Genomic DNA, 16,798 nt, shown 5'->3' on the forward strand with positions numbered 1-16,798 from the left:
TGAGGAGCGGACAGGAGAATTCCCAGGATGAGGGCAGAGGGAAGGCCCCCCACGACAGCTGTGCACGGGTCTGCAGAGAAGCAGGTCAGAGGGCGGCAGAGGATCCAAGGGCACTACCAGCAGGAACAGTTAAAAAAACAAAGGAAAATAAAACTCTTGGTGGATTTGTATGTCTAACTGTACCGAAGTCGGTTCATCTGGAGAGTTTGGGGGTAAATTAATGACAAAAACCAAAAACAGCAAGTAAGTGTCTTTTCACAATTAACTCTAGGAAAAACAAAAGGTTGGATGAAAAAAAGAAACATAAAGATAAAATATGGCCTGGCTGAGATACCAAAACAAATAGCTTTTGTTAAGTAACCACATCTGGGTAATCAAATGCACATGAGACGGGGTAGGAATCTGCTATTTTCCTTATAATACCCGTAAGATTAATACTTTCTAAACTATAGACAAATTGCCTTATAAAATAGAAGTTAAATTACAAGAAAAAATTTCATCCAAAGAACAACCTGTTGCAGACAGTGACTTCTTATCTCATGAAGGGATTATAGATCTTTGGAACAAAAGCATTTAGTCTCACAGCAAGAGAGGATTTAGATTTAGATACAAATTTTGCAAAACACTAAGGTAGGTTTTGAAAAGCTAGTTCTCTGCTTAAACTCTTACAAGAAATTGAAATCCATTACATCATGAATAAAACTACAGCACATCAATGCATGTCCTTATGACCTCACCATTCTGCTTTAGCCCTTGTCAACGAAGGGAAAATTAGATAATCAGGCACTTAGTCTCAAATCTCAAAAGCAGCCACCAATAAGGATTAATGACATTAAATTCAATAAAGCCTCTATTTTTAAAATCAGCCTTGTATGTAAATCTACCTTGTTCTCAAATGAAGCAGGGGTTACAAACTAAGGCGGGGGAGGCCCCAATCCAATCTGCCCCCAGCTCTATAATACCTACCAGCTAAGAATGGTTTTTATGGGGTTTTTTTTTAATGGTTAAAAAACAGAAAAATCAGGGCGCCTGGGTGGCTCAGTTGGTTAAGCGACTGCCTTCGGCTCGGGTCATGATCCTGGAGTCCCGGGATCAAGTCCCACATCAGGCTCCCTGCTCAGCAGGGAGTCTGCTTCTCCCTCTGACCCTCCTCCCTCTCATGCTCTCTGTCTCTCATTCTCTCTCTCGCAAATAAATTTAAGAAAAAAAAAAAAACGAGAAAAATCAAAAGAATAATTTTGTGACACATGGAAAAAAAAATCATGAGAATTCAAATCTCAGTATCCACAGAGAAAGGTTTATTGGAACACAGCCTTGTTTGTTAATGTTTGCATCTATGGCTGCTTTTCACTGATGGTAGACAATGTGTGGCCTGCAAAGCCTAAAATCCTTGCTATCAGGTCCCTTTCAGAAAAAAATTGTTGACCCCTGAACTAGAGGATTCTAGTTTTGAATTTCACTTGAAATGAAACTGAGCCAAATTCATATATAAAAACGTGCAGAGGGGCACCTGGGTGGCTCAGTCGTTAAGCATCTGCCTTCAGCTCAGGTCATGGTCGAAGGGGAACTGGGATCGAGACCCCCCCTTGCCCCTCCCCGGCATCGCTCAGCAGGAAGCCTGCTTCTCCCTCTCCCAAACCCCTGCTTGTGTTCCCTCTCTCGCTGGGTCTCTGTCAAATAAATAAATAAAATCTTTAAAAAAAATGTGCACAGAAAGAGTCCTTGAATCAAGAGATGTTTGAATAAAGAACCTTAGAGACAGTCTACACAACCCTTAAAAAAGTCCAGAGGGATTTAATGGTTTGCTTAGGGTCAGTTGGGTAAATGGGAACAGAATCAAGGCTGGAGTCTGATCACATGGCTCCTCTCTTAGATAAGCATCTGTCCCCCAAGTTTTAACCCTAAAAAACTCCTTGGTTCCTACTCTACCCTTGAACTTCTTACTCAATCACTTATTTTGTTTTAGTTAAAATGTTAATAAAATGTGCCTTTCAATTTGACATTTCCCAAATATTTAAAACAAATTCCTGCTGATATTTACTTATGACTATGCCAAAAAAAGCAGCATAGACCACTGATGAAGGACAGTCTTTAGGGTCAGGGAGACCCAGCTTCTGGCTCTGCCCCTGGGGAATCGCTCTGGCCCCAATAATCATCTGACCTTCTCTCAACTTCACCTGTCTCTTCCTTAAAAGTGAGTGTGTACCTAACTCACAGGAGTGTGGTTAGACTGAATAAAATGGAGGATGTCAAGAACCGAATGTACTGACGGTCACAGAATTCAGAGCTCAAGAAATGTTACCTATTATACACTGTTTCATGTCCCGATTTTGATACCCATCATTATCCCTGAAGAGCTTCACAGGTAGTGTTCTCAAACTTCACTGTGTGTAACAATCACACTGGTAAACTTGTGAGTGCAGATACCCTCAGCCCCACTCCCAGTGACTCTGATTATTTAACCTGGAAAAGGCAGGAATCTGCATTTCCAAGCTCAAGTGTGATTTGGATACAGGTAGTCCATGGAATGGAAACAGTGCTCCTAGATAATGAAAAAGATACCGAGAGGTTAAGAGACGAGCAAAAGCTTAAGTGATCACAGCCTTAATTAAATACAAAATGGCAAGGAGCGAAGGAGTGCTAATTCCTTTGGCTGTTTTTCCTTCCACAACAGTCCTCTTTTTTTTTTTTTTTTTTTTGCCTTAAACTTATGTTGGGCCCCATAAGTTAATGTTATATACAATATGAATATTATTTCCCAGTTTATAAAGGTTAGGACTTCCAGTTATACAACCAATTAAATATTTATGGAACTCAAAAAGGTCAGTACTCAGGTCCCCGTAAAACTCCAGTTTTCCATCCTGGATTTCAGCCACACCACCTGTTATTGTCCCCAGAGAATTTAAGGCTGAACCATTTTACTTATTGGTATATTTGCAAACAGGAAAAAAAAAAAAACACAGAAAAATAATATGTATTCCAACCTTTCAATACAAACTGAAACAAGCTAAAAATTGTGGCTAAACACAAGCATGAAACTATATTCTACCTTGAGAAACCCTGATGGGGAATGAGTGTGAAGCAAATCACATGCAACAGCTGCCCCTCTGGGTAAGGCTTTTCCAATTAAGTGTCAATTCCAAAACCAGCAACAAAAACAGAGCTGACAGTGGCAAGAGTTTCAGAACGTAAATGTACAGGTTCGAAATTACCTTGCTCCAGTCTAAAGCACAGGGAACGCCTTGCTGCTTCCATCTCTGGAGTCGGGTTATCTAGGACGTGTCTACACCACTGCAAAGGGCTCAGGGATTTCTCTGATGATGTGAATGTCTTTGAAGAGCCAACGTATAACCTTAAAAAAAGAAATCTACATTATAGGTATTATATAGGTATATAGAGATGACCTCCCTTCTAGGGAAAACAACATGTATTTCACAGTTTCTATGGAAACAAAACTCACATTGGATTACTTCAAATACCAAAAGTATTTTTTAACAGGCAAATACCCCCAAATAAAATGTGATGCTTTCTGTAGCTCGGTGGGAAGGAGGACTTCACAAAACTATGAGAACTTAGGTCTCAGACTCAGAGATCGGAGGCTTTTGTTATTGAACCAGCCTTGAACAGGCACTGTGATGATCGGACTACCTCACTTGTGTTCGTACAAAGGAACACTTTCATCTCTGTCTCTGGCAGCAGAAGGCTACAGTAACTGGGCTAATGTATGTAAACATGACACGGCAAACAAGGCATATTTTATGTGCTTTAAAAAAACAAGTCTATAAGTGAAAGGCTATTGATTCTCTCAACTCTTAAATAATCAGATACCCCCCATCTCAAATCTGTACTAAACTTGGTATGTGCTTCTTTCTCACAAAAGCCAAACAACTTCCAAAGATAGGTTTTAGGAAAAAATTGCTTTCAGCATCTATACTATTACACAGTTATGGGTAGAATTCAAAATAACCACCATGAGGCACTTTAAGTTAAAGATTTTCTCTCTGATATATGGTACTAAGGTAAACTACAGAATATTTTCAGTCACAGGGTTATACAAAAAGAGTTAATCTTTTCAGTTGACTAAAAAAAGAGAAAAAATTATAATCCCTGCTTCTAGTAATTAACTTTATTTACAAAGCTGTATTGTAATTACAAATCGCATTAAAGTAACACTCCTTTAAACAAAGTTACCATAATTCTAATGAGTACATATTCTTGAAATATCATGCTTCATTATTCACTCTCATACCCTTACAGTAAGGAGCCCCTACCTGTCAAGATAATTTCTCAGCTATCCAAGACGGTTGAGGAATGGTACTATTCTTCAGTAAAATCTTCTTACAGATCAGAGGTTGGCAAACTTTTTCTATAAAGGGGTAGCTAGTCAATATTTAGGCTTTGTGGGACACACAGTCTCTGTCACAACCCCTCAATTCCACTATGGCAGCCCCAAAGCATCACAGATGACATGTAATGTGAATAAGTAGGCTGTGTTCCTATAAACTATTTATAGACACGGAAACTTGAATTTCCCGTAATTTTCAATGTCATGAATTAGTATTCTTCGGCTTTTTTTTTTTTCAGTCATTTAAAAATGTAAAAATCTTGCTGACCAGCCATACACACCATGCCGCAGGGCCAACTTGCCCCCAAGACACAGTCTGCTAACTCCTGTTACAGGTGCAGATTCTAAAATGTCGTTTAATCGATTCAGGAGTAATCCTAATATATCATTCTTCCCTTGGTGGACCACGGGCCTCCCTTCATCAAGAGTATATGGATTATTCGTGGGCCCACCTCAGTCTACTCTGACAAGATTCATACCTACCTATGTAAATCCATCCTTTCACCTTCCCTTGCTCAAAGACCCCTGAAGAGCCCAGTGCTGGGTAGCTCACTCCGCTTCCCCAAGTAAAGGCTAGTCTAAGTCAGCTGTTCTCAATCTTTGGTGCATCGAAATCTCTTAGTGGGCTTGTTAAAACACAAATTGCTAACACTCGACTGCAGGCAGGTCTAATCTACCCGACTCAGGTTTGGAATGTGGTCCAAGAACGTGCAGGTGTAACAAGTTTCCAGGTGATGCTGACGCCACTGCCTGGAGCCCTCACCTGGAGACGGGCACGCTGGGCTAAACCACCCTGAGGCACTCCAGCGTCCCTGTTGGCCCCATCACTGGCATGAGCGCAAGCCCTGGCCACAGTTCTAGCCACTGAAAACTAGCAGGAAGTACCCAGATGAGCAAGTTTCTCCTCATTTCTAAAGTAGTCACAAAAGACCTAAGTATATGCTGCCTACAACATATGCACTTTAAATATAACCACACAGGTGAAAAGTAACCACACTGTTAAAAGTAAAATGCCCACAACGAAAAGCCTAGGCCCAGAAGGTTTCACTGCTGAATTCTACCAAATATCAGAGAAAAGAAATTGAAGACCAATATGCCTCATAAACGCAGAAGCAAAAAATCTGGATATTTTAGCAAATGGAGTCCTACCATATATAAAAGGGGTACTTCATCATTACGAAGTAGGGTTTATCCCAGGAATGAAAGGTTGGCTTAACAATCAGTGTAGCTTACCACAGAAAAGGCATATGATAATCTCAACAACAAAGCATCTGACATCCATCCCTGATAAAAACTCTCAGCAAATTAAGAAGGAAACACATTTGATCTGATTAAAGGCATCTACAAAAACAGCATTTTTAATAGTGAAAGACTGAACGCGCTTCCCCTAACATCAGGAATAAAATAAGGACTAGAGGTTCTAGCTAGTGCAATCACGCAATAAATAAAAACATTTAGACTGGAAGTAAATAGTCAATCTATGTTTATTCACAGATTACATGATTATCTATGTAAAAAATCCGAGGAACCTACAAAAAAGATACTCGAACTAATGAGGGAGTTTAGGAAAAAGACTGTAGCATACCAGAACATACAAGAGTTAAGTGCATTTCTATACTAGCCACAGTCAGTATTTTAGAAATTTCACTTCCCATTTAAACAAAAACCATAAAGGATAAATCTGATAAAGGATAGCAAGCCCTATACGCTAAAAACTACAAAACATTCTGAGAGAAATTAAAGATATAAATGGAAAGACAGACCATGTTCACGGATCAGAAGACTAAATATTGTTAAGATGTCGATTATCCTTCAATGTACCCATTTAACAAAATCCCAAAACTGAAGTTTTCTTGAACAAGAAAGTTCAAGTCTTTCTTGAAGAAATGTGAAAGCTGATTCTAAAATTCATATGGAAATGCAAAGATCCTAGAATAGTCAAAACAACCTTGAAAAAACAATGAAGTTGGAGAGCTACCACTGAGTGGGACACATTACAAAGCTACAGCGGTAAGGACAGTTTAGTAGGACATGAAGACAGATCAATGGAGAAACAAGATGGCCCAGAACTGTACACATATGGAAAACTGATTCTTGACAAAGTATAAAGACAATTCAATGAAGAAAAGATAGCCTTTTGAGCAAATCATGCTGAAACACATGGATATCTATATACAAAAAATAAATTTTGAGCCATACTTCACACAACATCCAAAGTTAACTCAAAACAGATTTACAAAAATGTCAAACCTGGAACTATAAAATTTTTAAAAGAAACCATAGGCAAAGTCCTTGTGTCGGCAATTATTTCTTAGAATTTCTTACATGGAAAAATATCCATAAAAGAAAAAAATTTTTATCAATTGGACTTCACTAAAATTAAAATTACAACTTTGCTCCTTGAAAGACACTAATAGAATAAATGATAAACCACAGATTGGGTAAAAATATTTGCAAATCACATATCTGATAAAAAAACTTTTATGTACAATATACATAAGAACTCTGCAAACTCAGTAATAAGCAACCCAATTTTTAAAAATGGATAAAAGATTTGAACAGACATTTCACCTAAGAAAATCTATGGATGGCAAATAGCACACAGAAAATATGCTCCTCCTTTGTCATGAGGGAAATGCAAAGAAGAACCACTCTGAGGTACTACTACACACCTATCAGAATGGCTCAAATGAAAAAGACTGGCCATGGCAAGTATGATGAGTGCAACTGAAACTCTCATACGGTGCTGGCATAAACATGAAACAGCCTAGCCACTTTGGGAAAGATTTTGGCAGCTTCCTAAGAAGTTAACATACACCTACTCTCTGTTCCAGCCTCTCAACAGCATTAAGTATTTATCCAAAAAATATGAACGCATGTGTCCACACAAAGGCTAATTTGTAATAGCCAAAACTTGAAAATGGCCCAAATGTTCATTAAAAGACAAATGGATAAAAAAAAAACCATTGTTATATCCATAGTCTAACAGTTCTCACAATAAAAAGGAATGAACTACTGATTCATGTAACAACACAGAATTTCAAATTATCTTGATTGTAAGAAGCCAGACCAAAAACAAATGAAAAATGGTACATACTATATAATTTCGCAGATATGAAAGTATAGGAAAATGCAAACTAATCTAGACTGACCGAAAGCAGACCAGTGGTTGGATGCCTTGATGGGAAGTAGGCAGGAGCAGGAGAGGGGGAATACAAAGGGCCACAAAGAAACTTGGAGCATTAAGATATGTTCACTCTCTCAACTCTAGTGATGGTTTTATGGGTGTGTGTATATGTCAAAACCTAGCAAATAGTACATTTTAATACATGCACCTTATACTTCACTTATACCTCAATAAAGCTTTAAAAAAAAATTAACGAGACAGGAACTGTTTTCTGTCCTTCAATGTCCTTGAGACTGGAGTAGCCATTCCAGGTGAATCAGGTAGATTCAGGTGAAACAAACAAGCAGGTGCCCCAGCCCTGACATAAAGGAGCCACTAAATCAGTCAACCACGGAAATTTACTTATTTTATATTTTGTTTTAGAGGTGAGGGGAGAGACAGAGATGGCAGGGAGAGGCAGAGAGAGAGACAGAGAATCTTAAGCAGGCTCCACACCCAGTGTGGAGCCCAACACAGGGCTTGATCTCACGATCCTGAGATCATGACCTGAGCCGAAATCAAGAGTCGGCTACTTAACTGACTGAGCCCCCAGGTGCCCCTTTTTTTATTTTTTACTTACCTTCTTTTTTTAGAGAGGGAGAGAATGGAACTTATCCTTAGACTTCTTTAGTAAGTTATCCCCACTGTTTGATACACACACAAATTCATGTCACTGCCTGAGTCTCTGCTTGTTCTCAAATGCCTCTCAAGGCCTCCTGAAACTACTGGGTGAAGCACTGTTCTGCTCATTACCTCTAGCATCGTAAGAAGAACTGCTCATATCTTCTATTAGCTTCCACCAACCAGGTTGCCTCAGGATCAGGTACTCCCACCAGCTGGATTTTTTTCTGGTAGTTTCTTGTGGGGTGCTTTTGCTTATAGGGGAACTCTATAAGATTTCCTTTTTCCCTTAGGGCTTATGTCATTTAGTTCTTTCATTTGACCACACAGACTTGTGGCGTATTCAAAAAGCAGTGCTCACTCCCACCACTGAGAACATCACAACCTAAGACCAGAGGCTGGCCCAGAGGCGCTGACTTCAGGCACACCAAATTCAGCCGAAGGAGGGGTGACAGAGAGATGAAATGAACATCTACATGTTGGCTGGTTAAAACCCTAGCCCCATTTTCCCTTTACATTCCTAGAATTGACTGCATTACTTTTATCTCCCAGGAGTACAGAAGCTTGTGTGGGGAGACAGATGAACCCAAGAGAAGACCTAGAAATACCGAAACTTGAACTGGCTACCCATCCAATCACTTGGTAAAGAGCTCCACCCATGCAGAGCTTTAGATCAACTTCAATACCTCCCTCTTTGGGTATAAACAGATAATCAATGACACCAGATACTTATTCATTTTAAATAGAAGGCCGAGACTAAAAGTAGAGGGGAAAAAGAACTGAGGAAACAATGCAGAGAACTGATGAAAAATCCAAGACAACCATAATTGGTATCATCTGAGAGAAAAAGTTACATTCTCACACACACACACACACACACAAAGATATTAAAAAAGAAACAGTTTCTTCATTTTTGGAAAATGAAACTATTTTAGCAGAAACAAAAAATTCAATAAGTGAGTTTGAAATATCAAGTTGAAAAAGTCTCCCAGATGCAAAACAAAGACACAGATTTACAATGAAAGACAAATAAAAAAATTAAAATGATTGCACCAGTTGGGCCTACATCTGATTATTACAAGTTCTAAAACACACATGCATACACATACACACACATGGAGAGAAGGTTATTTAAACAAAAAGCAGAAAATTTTGAGAATTGAGGCAAGCCATTGAGTTCTAAAGTGAGAACACCCAAAAATGTCCAGTACAACAGAGAGGCCCATACCAAGGTACAACATGGCATTTTAGAAAACTAGGGATAAAGGACGCTAAAAAAGAAGTCAAGAGGGCACCTGGGTGGCTCAATTGTTAAGCATCTGCCTTCGGCTCAGGTCATGATCTCAGGGTCCTGGGATTGAGCCCCACATCGGGCTCCCTGCTCAGCGGGAAGCCTGCTTCTCCCTCTCCCACTCCCCCTGCTTGTGTTCCCTCTCTCACTGTGCCTCTCTCAGTCAAATAAATAAATAAAATCTTTAAAAAAAAAAAAAAAAAAGAAGATTAGGTATCCAAATTACAGTGCACTTCAATATCTAAAACATAATAAAAATTAGAACAAAATGGAACAATGCCTTCAAACATAAGAGAAAGTGACTTAGGCTTTTTATACCCAGCCCCACTAGGAATCTTTCATGAGGACAGAATACAGACATTTTAAAATAAACAGGATTTCACACTGTACTTCTCATATATACGCCCTTTCTCAGAAAACTATTGGAGGCTGTGCCCCACCTTACTGGAATAATCGAAATATGAAGACAAAGAATCTTAGAAATGGGAGGTCCCACATAAGCAAGAAACCTAAGAAATTCCCATTAACACAGCACTGTGCATGCAGCCTAAGAAGCAAACAGTAAAGACTGGAGCAATGGGCTTAAGAGTTCCAGAAGGGATGGCATTACAAAATAAATTTTTAAAAACAGATTTAAAAGACTGTCAAATACGTATGACCTTATCAAGGAATTTATTGCTCCAGCAGAGTATTTGGAAAAGTAATTAGTAATAGGGATTAAAGAAATTGAAGGGGGAAAAGAGAGGCCATTACTAACTCTTGGAGGAACAAAGGGATTAGAGGACAATAAATGTAACGTACAATTAACAGGGTTCAGTTAAAACTATTACAATTATAATACAGACATTATATAAGATTTAACACAAAAATTATGAAAACCATTATGAGAAGGGAAAGAAGATATGGTGGTTTGGGGGTGAGGAAAAGAGGGCTTGGTCTTCATCTTCCAAAACAAGTCTGCAGATGCCTAAGATCATATAGTACAAATGACTGTTCAGAAATAAAGAGCAAAAGAAACAACTATATTATCAAATGATGCCTAAGTGGAGGACTCAAAGGTAGGAATGACAGAGGACTGCTGCTTTCTGTAAAAAGCCTTGCTATTTACATCCTATTTATTACATCACTTCGATAAAACTTCAGAAGCACTGTGCAAAGCATGGTATCAAGACAAGGGATCATTTTCAGAGTCAGTCTCCGAATGCACCCAGGATAGCTGTGAGCCTCCTATTTCTATGGGGAGGCCTAGAGCTGGACCTAAAGAAAGAAGAAAAAGGCAGATGGCAATCATGTAGCTACAAACTCCTTGAGTATGACAACCCCAAAATTAGATAAGGTAAAACTTGGATTTCTCTTAACTGGTTCCAATCTTCCAAAAAGTCATAAAAAATCACCTTGTTTGTTGTCATTACAATATCCTATTTTGCCATCCTTAATACAACACACCTCCTACTGACTTACAAACTGCTCTTTCAACTTCTATAGTTCCACCGATGAAACTGTATTAGAATCTGACAAGATACAAGAAAAACCTTCACCGAAAACTTGAGAATTCCTCAAATATTAGAAAAGCTATCTTTTAAAACGTCACACTCTAATTTTCCTTAACTTTGCCTCAAGAACTTCCAAAGGCACAGGACTAGAAACGATTAGCTTTCTCATAGAATCTCTTCTTTTCCATACATTTCACATTCTGGATACCCTCACTTAAAACACGTGTTTAACACTGGGAGGACAGGAATAACACAAAGCCCGCCATAATAATAATAACCTGAGTGCTTCCAAGGAAGTATTACAACTATCTAGGAAAAAAAAAAAAATCCGTTATTCTCAAGTAAATGTTTGGTTCTAAAGTCATCCTTCTGATAGGACAAAAACAAATGATAACGACAAAATATATACATATATGTTTTACATACCTATCACTGAGAAGGAATATGTGGCAATGAAGAGCCTTCAATCATCACAAGATCTACTTTAAGGCAAGCTAAAACACCAGCACTGATGAGCACAATCAATCAATCTTCAGTTGGGCTAAAGTGTGTGATTCAGTAGCACCCGCCAGGATCACACCGGTCAGCCATGCAAAGCAAACCCACCACGACTAAGCTATTAAAAGGACACATGAAGTGCAGACTGGAGTTATGGAACAGTCCTACAGCACTCTCTCCCCCCATCCCGCAACAGTTAGGGCTCGATTCTATTTCGGTGTCTCACTGCAAGGTTTCGAAGACCTCAGCACATACTCCACTCAACTCCATTTGCCTCTAGAAAACACTGCGGTTTTCAATTAGCACTGTCACAAAGTGAAGCACCCTCTGGTCTTTTCACTGAAAATCAATTACGGAAAAAGAACAGTTCAGGTGGTCTAATTTAACTGTGCCATATGTATAGTACAAGGTGTTCAGCAGCTTTGATGGAATTGGCAAGGATTTTAGCCAGCTGTCCAGGGTCTTGGTGTTACACTCGAAAGATGAATAGCTCATTCATTAAATTTTCCTTAATTTGTACATAGCACCCTTTTCCCCTTATATAATTATGAACTCTTCTCCTGTCCTCTCCCATTGGGCAAGTTCAAAATCTCTGCCACATCCCTTTTACGTAAGTTTCAATATTCTTCTAATTGCCACTCCACTAAAATAAAGGCCCTAAAGGACTGTATTTTATGCTAGCTAGCATATTATTATCTTGACTTTTCCTAAATATAGACTTGTCTTCCTGATTGAGGTGTGCAAGACCTGACTTTCCCCAGTGCTACCCTATCTTCGGAGAGCTGGGCTCTTCCACCTGCTTTCCTCAAGACCATTTTGCTTCCAAATGGTATAAAATGGAGTTTTTCTAACTGTGACCATAACGCACAAATACATTTATTATTTAACCCAGGGCACACACATGCAAAACTGAAATAAGTTTAATGAAGACAAATTTGTATTGCAAGATATAATGCATTCTGATTTTATATTCTACTGCTCTTCATTTTTTAAAAAAGAAATGCAGGTCAATCCACTAAACTGACTTTATGACACACTAATGGTCATAACCAAGCTCGGGAAAAATATCAGTGGCGTAAACACTTCCGAACCTGGATAAACAATCTGAACTGTGGTTTTAACCTTTCAATAAATAACTAGAGGAGCTTTTTTTTTTTAAATTTTTTAAAGATTTTATTTATTTATTTGAGAGAGAGAGAATGAGAGAATGCAAGCACATGAGAGGGGGGAGGGGCAGAGGGAGAAGCAGACTCCCTGCCGAACAGGGAGCCCGATGCGGGACTGGATCCTGGGACTCCAGGATCATGACCTGAGCCGAAGGCAGCCGCCCAACCAACTGAGCCACCCAGGCACCCTGGAGGAGCTTTTGGAAGTCATTTCACCTCGGAGCTTCAGTCCCTCAATCATGAAATAGGGGAGCTGAAACAGGTCATGGAAAGGTCTAGTATGTAGTTAACTTCCCGCTCCTCTTGCCACTTCACACCAATCTGCTTTCTTTTCCTGACACCCTGGTGCTTCTCAGCCTAGTGACACTGGGACAGCGATCTGGAAAATGTCCTTCCATACACACTGGCAAATCACCCGGTCACAGGCCCCCAGGTACGCATCAAAATTGCGATCCTTGGAGCTTATCTGCTCCTGATATTCAGAGATCGCCCCCTTTACTTTCTAGCCTATGGTCCTCTGGAGAGCTAAGGCTGTCAAACTAGTGGCGGTCACTGAAAAATCCATATGGCAGGATGTGAAGTTTATTATGGGATTATAACAAATTGGACTTGAGAATTAAGGCTCCAGGGGGCGCCTGGGTGGCTCAGTCGGTTATGATTTCGGCTCAGGTTACGACCTCAGGGTTGTGGGATCAAGCCCTGCATGGGGCTCCATGCTCAGTGGGGACTCTGCTTGAGATGCTCCCTCTGCCCCTCTCCTCTCCCTGTTCATGCACACTCACTCTTTTTAAAATAAATAAATCTTTAAAAAAAAAAAGTTAAGGTCCTGGAACCACAATCTAATTTCCTGAGACATTTACTTCCCAGCAGCCCTGTGCTAAGGTTAAAGAAAAATCAAATAACTTAAATTCAACTGAAATATCTGAAGAAATGAGACAACTGTTTTGTTTCAAAGATTTTCATCAAAATGAAAAGCAGAACACACTATCCTCATAAAGTTTTGGTTTTTTGTAAACAGAAGATACTTATAGGTTAAATAATTGTTTGGAAAAAAGACCCAAGAGAACTGATTGACGTTCATTAACTAATGACCTGTCATCAAGCAAATATTGATTCTACAATTCACTGTTTTCCTTCTACACATAATTCTTGAGCCAAGGGTTGCCAGATTGTTAATAAAAGGTGAAGACTTACAGTCCAAGGTTTTATTAGGAAAAAAAATGGGACTTACGTGAAAGAACTTCTAAAATGTTCAAAGATTAATCTACGTTTGTGAACTTTCTTTCCTGAAGACAAGACATCTTAGCGGGAAGTACTATTCTAAATAATATCAATTTTGTTTAACCCATTAGGATGAAATCATGATTAAAATGCATGAAAAATTATAGGGGAGACAGCTGACAGTAAGCTAGTCCTTAACAAACACGGTTACTTTAACAACGATGCAACTTTACAGGGAGACAAAGACGTCCAAGATATGTTCAGTGAAAGGTAAGTAAAAAAACTGATGTGTATATATTTGCATAGTGATTTGAATAATTATGTTTTTATCTTGGAGGATCTACAGAATGTTAACAGTTAAACTCTGAATCATGGTAGTGGACTGAGGACACGAGGGAAGACTCCTGTGACTTCATACTCACATCTGTGGGGTTTTTTTCTTCCACAGTGAAAATGTAAAACTATTTTTAAGTATTTTTAAAATAATCAGGTACAACACTACAGTTGTTTCTTAACAGGGGAAATTAAAATAAGTTGCCTCCCTGCAAACGTACTAGGCAATCCAAATGAAAAACACCCTATTTGTGAGACTACAGGACAGGGACATAGTCTGCAGCGATGAAGGAACATCAGAGAGCTTTGCAAGCAGTAACAAGTGGGTTAAACTTTGAGAATTAGAACTGTTACTTGTTCAGAAATAAGCCAAAATATTGCAATACAAAAATATTTTAATGTGTAAGATGCCAGGACAGGAAGTTTTCTGTAAATCAGAACGACCTTAAAGTTTTTTTTAATTACATCCCACCTAAGAGTAATGATCCCTCCATTTTTCCACATGGGATTCTAATCCTAAATTTGTTTTGAGAAAGGCCACAAAACAGTGTGCCCCTTGTCTGTGGGAACATCTGTAGCGTGTCAAGGCACTGATTTATATACTCCCCTAAATACTTGATGAGTGAAATTAGTAGAACCGGCTATACTTCACATTCACTTCAAACCATCTGAAGTGCTAAGAGTAATCCCACTAAGCAGGTCATTTTTTCCCAAAGTTATTCCAATACTATTTTGACAAAAAATAAACTACAAAAAGCCTACGTATCAAAATTCTAGCAGTAGTTGGATGGTAACTAAGTAGGTAGGAGTCCATTCAATGGAAGAAAATATTACAATTATATTAACTATGTATATACTACTCCAATTGAATACACTTACAAAATAGTAAGTATATAATATTTTTAAAAATGCTAACATTTTTAATGCACAGGACTGATGCCCATCAAAAATACAAACGTTACCATTGAAGTACGTATCTCCAGAAAAGGCCAAGTGGGCACTAAATCAAGGTAATGTAATTTGAAAGTAGCATAAGGGCTTATAGTCTTTATAACCTAAGAATGACCACCATGAGAGCATTTTCTAGTACCATGTTCAGGTTGAAACTCAGTTTATAACATAGCCTGGGCTTCACAAAAACAAAGGTGTCATTTCTGAAGAGAGGCTTAAAGCTCCCCAAAGTGGTGAGTTGTTTTGATCTTTACAACCTGAGCTACCAGCACAGCTGCCCACAGGTAGAGTACTGAGGAGGAGGAGGAGGCTGCTTTATTATAGCTCCATACATTTTGATGCTCTGAATCAACCCAATTAGTTAATGCACCTTACAGTCGGAGTTCTCACTAAGAGTATAAGGGAACACCACAGGTCTCAACAGAAAACCAGTAAGGTTCTCCGTCTCCCATTCCCCCTGTGCGATCATGCAACAGGACCACAGAGAAAGTGAGGAAACCCCAGCTTGCAAAAACAGGAAGGGTCCTAAGTAGAAGGACCCAAGATAAAAGGACAACTGTTCTTCATGGGGCCGCAGGTATGGAAAGGTGAATGCTGTTCATTTTCCCTGCAGGAATTTAAGTCTGACCTTCTCTGAGGCTTCTACTCATCTTACCATGTCCCACTACCTCTCCTGATGGAGGAAAGCAAACGGACCAACCAAAAGAAGTCAGTTATGAAAGGACTTACTCCATGAGAAAACAGCATGAAAAATAAGGGAATTAGACACCCCCCCACCAAAGTGGCTCATTGATGGAAACTAGAAAGAGCTAACCAGATTTCAAAGGAAAAGATGCCTCCAGCTACAAGTTTTCTGATAACCAACTTAGGTTTCTATAATAATAATAATAATAAAGCTTCTTGAATCTCACTTTTCTTCAATCAATGGTTCGATTTTAAAAATTAAAGATCCTTGGTTTCTAAGTAACAGAGTGCTTTCAAGTTGCCCACTCCATTCCCTGCAAAAGCCCTCCTTTTTGACACCATTACTGACAAGTAAAGCCAGTGAGGGCAGCAGATTTCAAAAAGCAAGTCTGTCTTTGAAATGAGAAGCTATCAACGAAAATGAGGACACGCGACTACACAACTCAAACTGCAAGCACGAATCTCTGAGGAGAGATCCATCACTAGGAGGCTTGGGATGCCACGGCAGGAGACAACACGCAAATCCTGTCCAGCGTTCGTTTGGGAGGAAAGACCAGGAACAGTCACAGACTGAGGCCAACCCCTACCCAACCCCTACCCAACCCCCGCTACTCCCAAGAATGACGGGGGGGAAAGCAGGGCTGAGTAACAAAAAGACGGCACGGATTTTTCAGTTAATGCTAACAGGGAGCCAGGGACCGAATCATCAGCCGAGAGCAGAAGATGGGGAGATGGAGGGGACCAATTCATCCCCAGCTGGGTCGGCCTGAGCTATGAGAAACAGGTTTCCGCCCTCGCGAAAAGCCTCCGCTCCTCGCCAAGTTGGGCACCTGCCAGGCCACCACGTCCGGGGGCAATGGCGAGGTCCCCCTCTCCCTCCCTGCCCACGCCCCCCCCCCCCCGCCGTCCCCGGGCCTCCGAGGCCGGGGTCCCGGGGGAGGGAGCGGCGGCAATACCAGGTGTAGTCGTCCTCGTCCCGCCAGGTGGCTACGCTCTCCAGGTCCAGCGGCTCCACCTCGTCCAGCAGCG

The 16,798-nt window shown here is 39.9% G+C and overlaps 1 protein-coding gene across 1 annotated transcript in view; it reads right to left on the reverse strand.

Moving 5' to 3' along the window:
- Nucleotides 1-16,798, reverse strand: part of SLAIN1 (SLAIN motif family member 1) — a 56,431-nt gene that overhangs the window by 39,036 nt on the left and 597 nt on the right. Inside the window, exon 2 of the mRNA XM_044913465.1 lies at nucleotides 3,213-3,352. Within this exon, the coding sequence (XP_044769400.1) occupies nucleotides 3,213-3,352 (140 nt within the window). The remainder of the gene's footprint in view (nucleotides 1-3,212; nucleotides 3,353-16,798) is intronic.

This window comes from Neomonachus schauinslandi, chromosome 3 (genome assembly GCF_002201575.2).
Source record: "Neomonachus schauinslandi chromosome 3, ASM220157v2, whole genome shotgun sequence".
Taxonomy (NCBI): domain Eukaryota; kingdom Metazoa; phylum Chordata; class Mammalia; order Carnivora; family Phocidae; genus Neomonachus; species Neomonachus schauinslandi.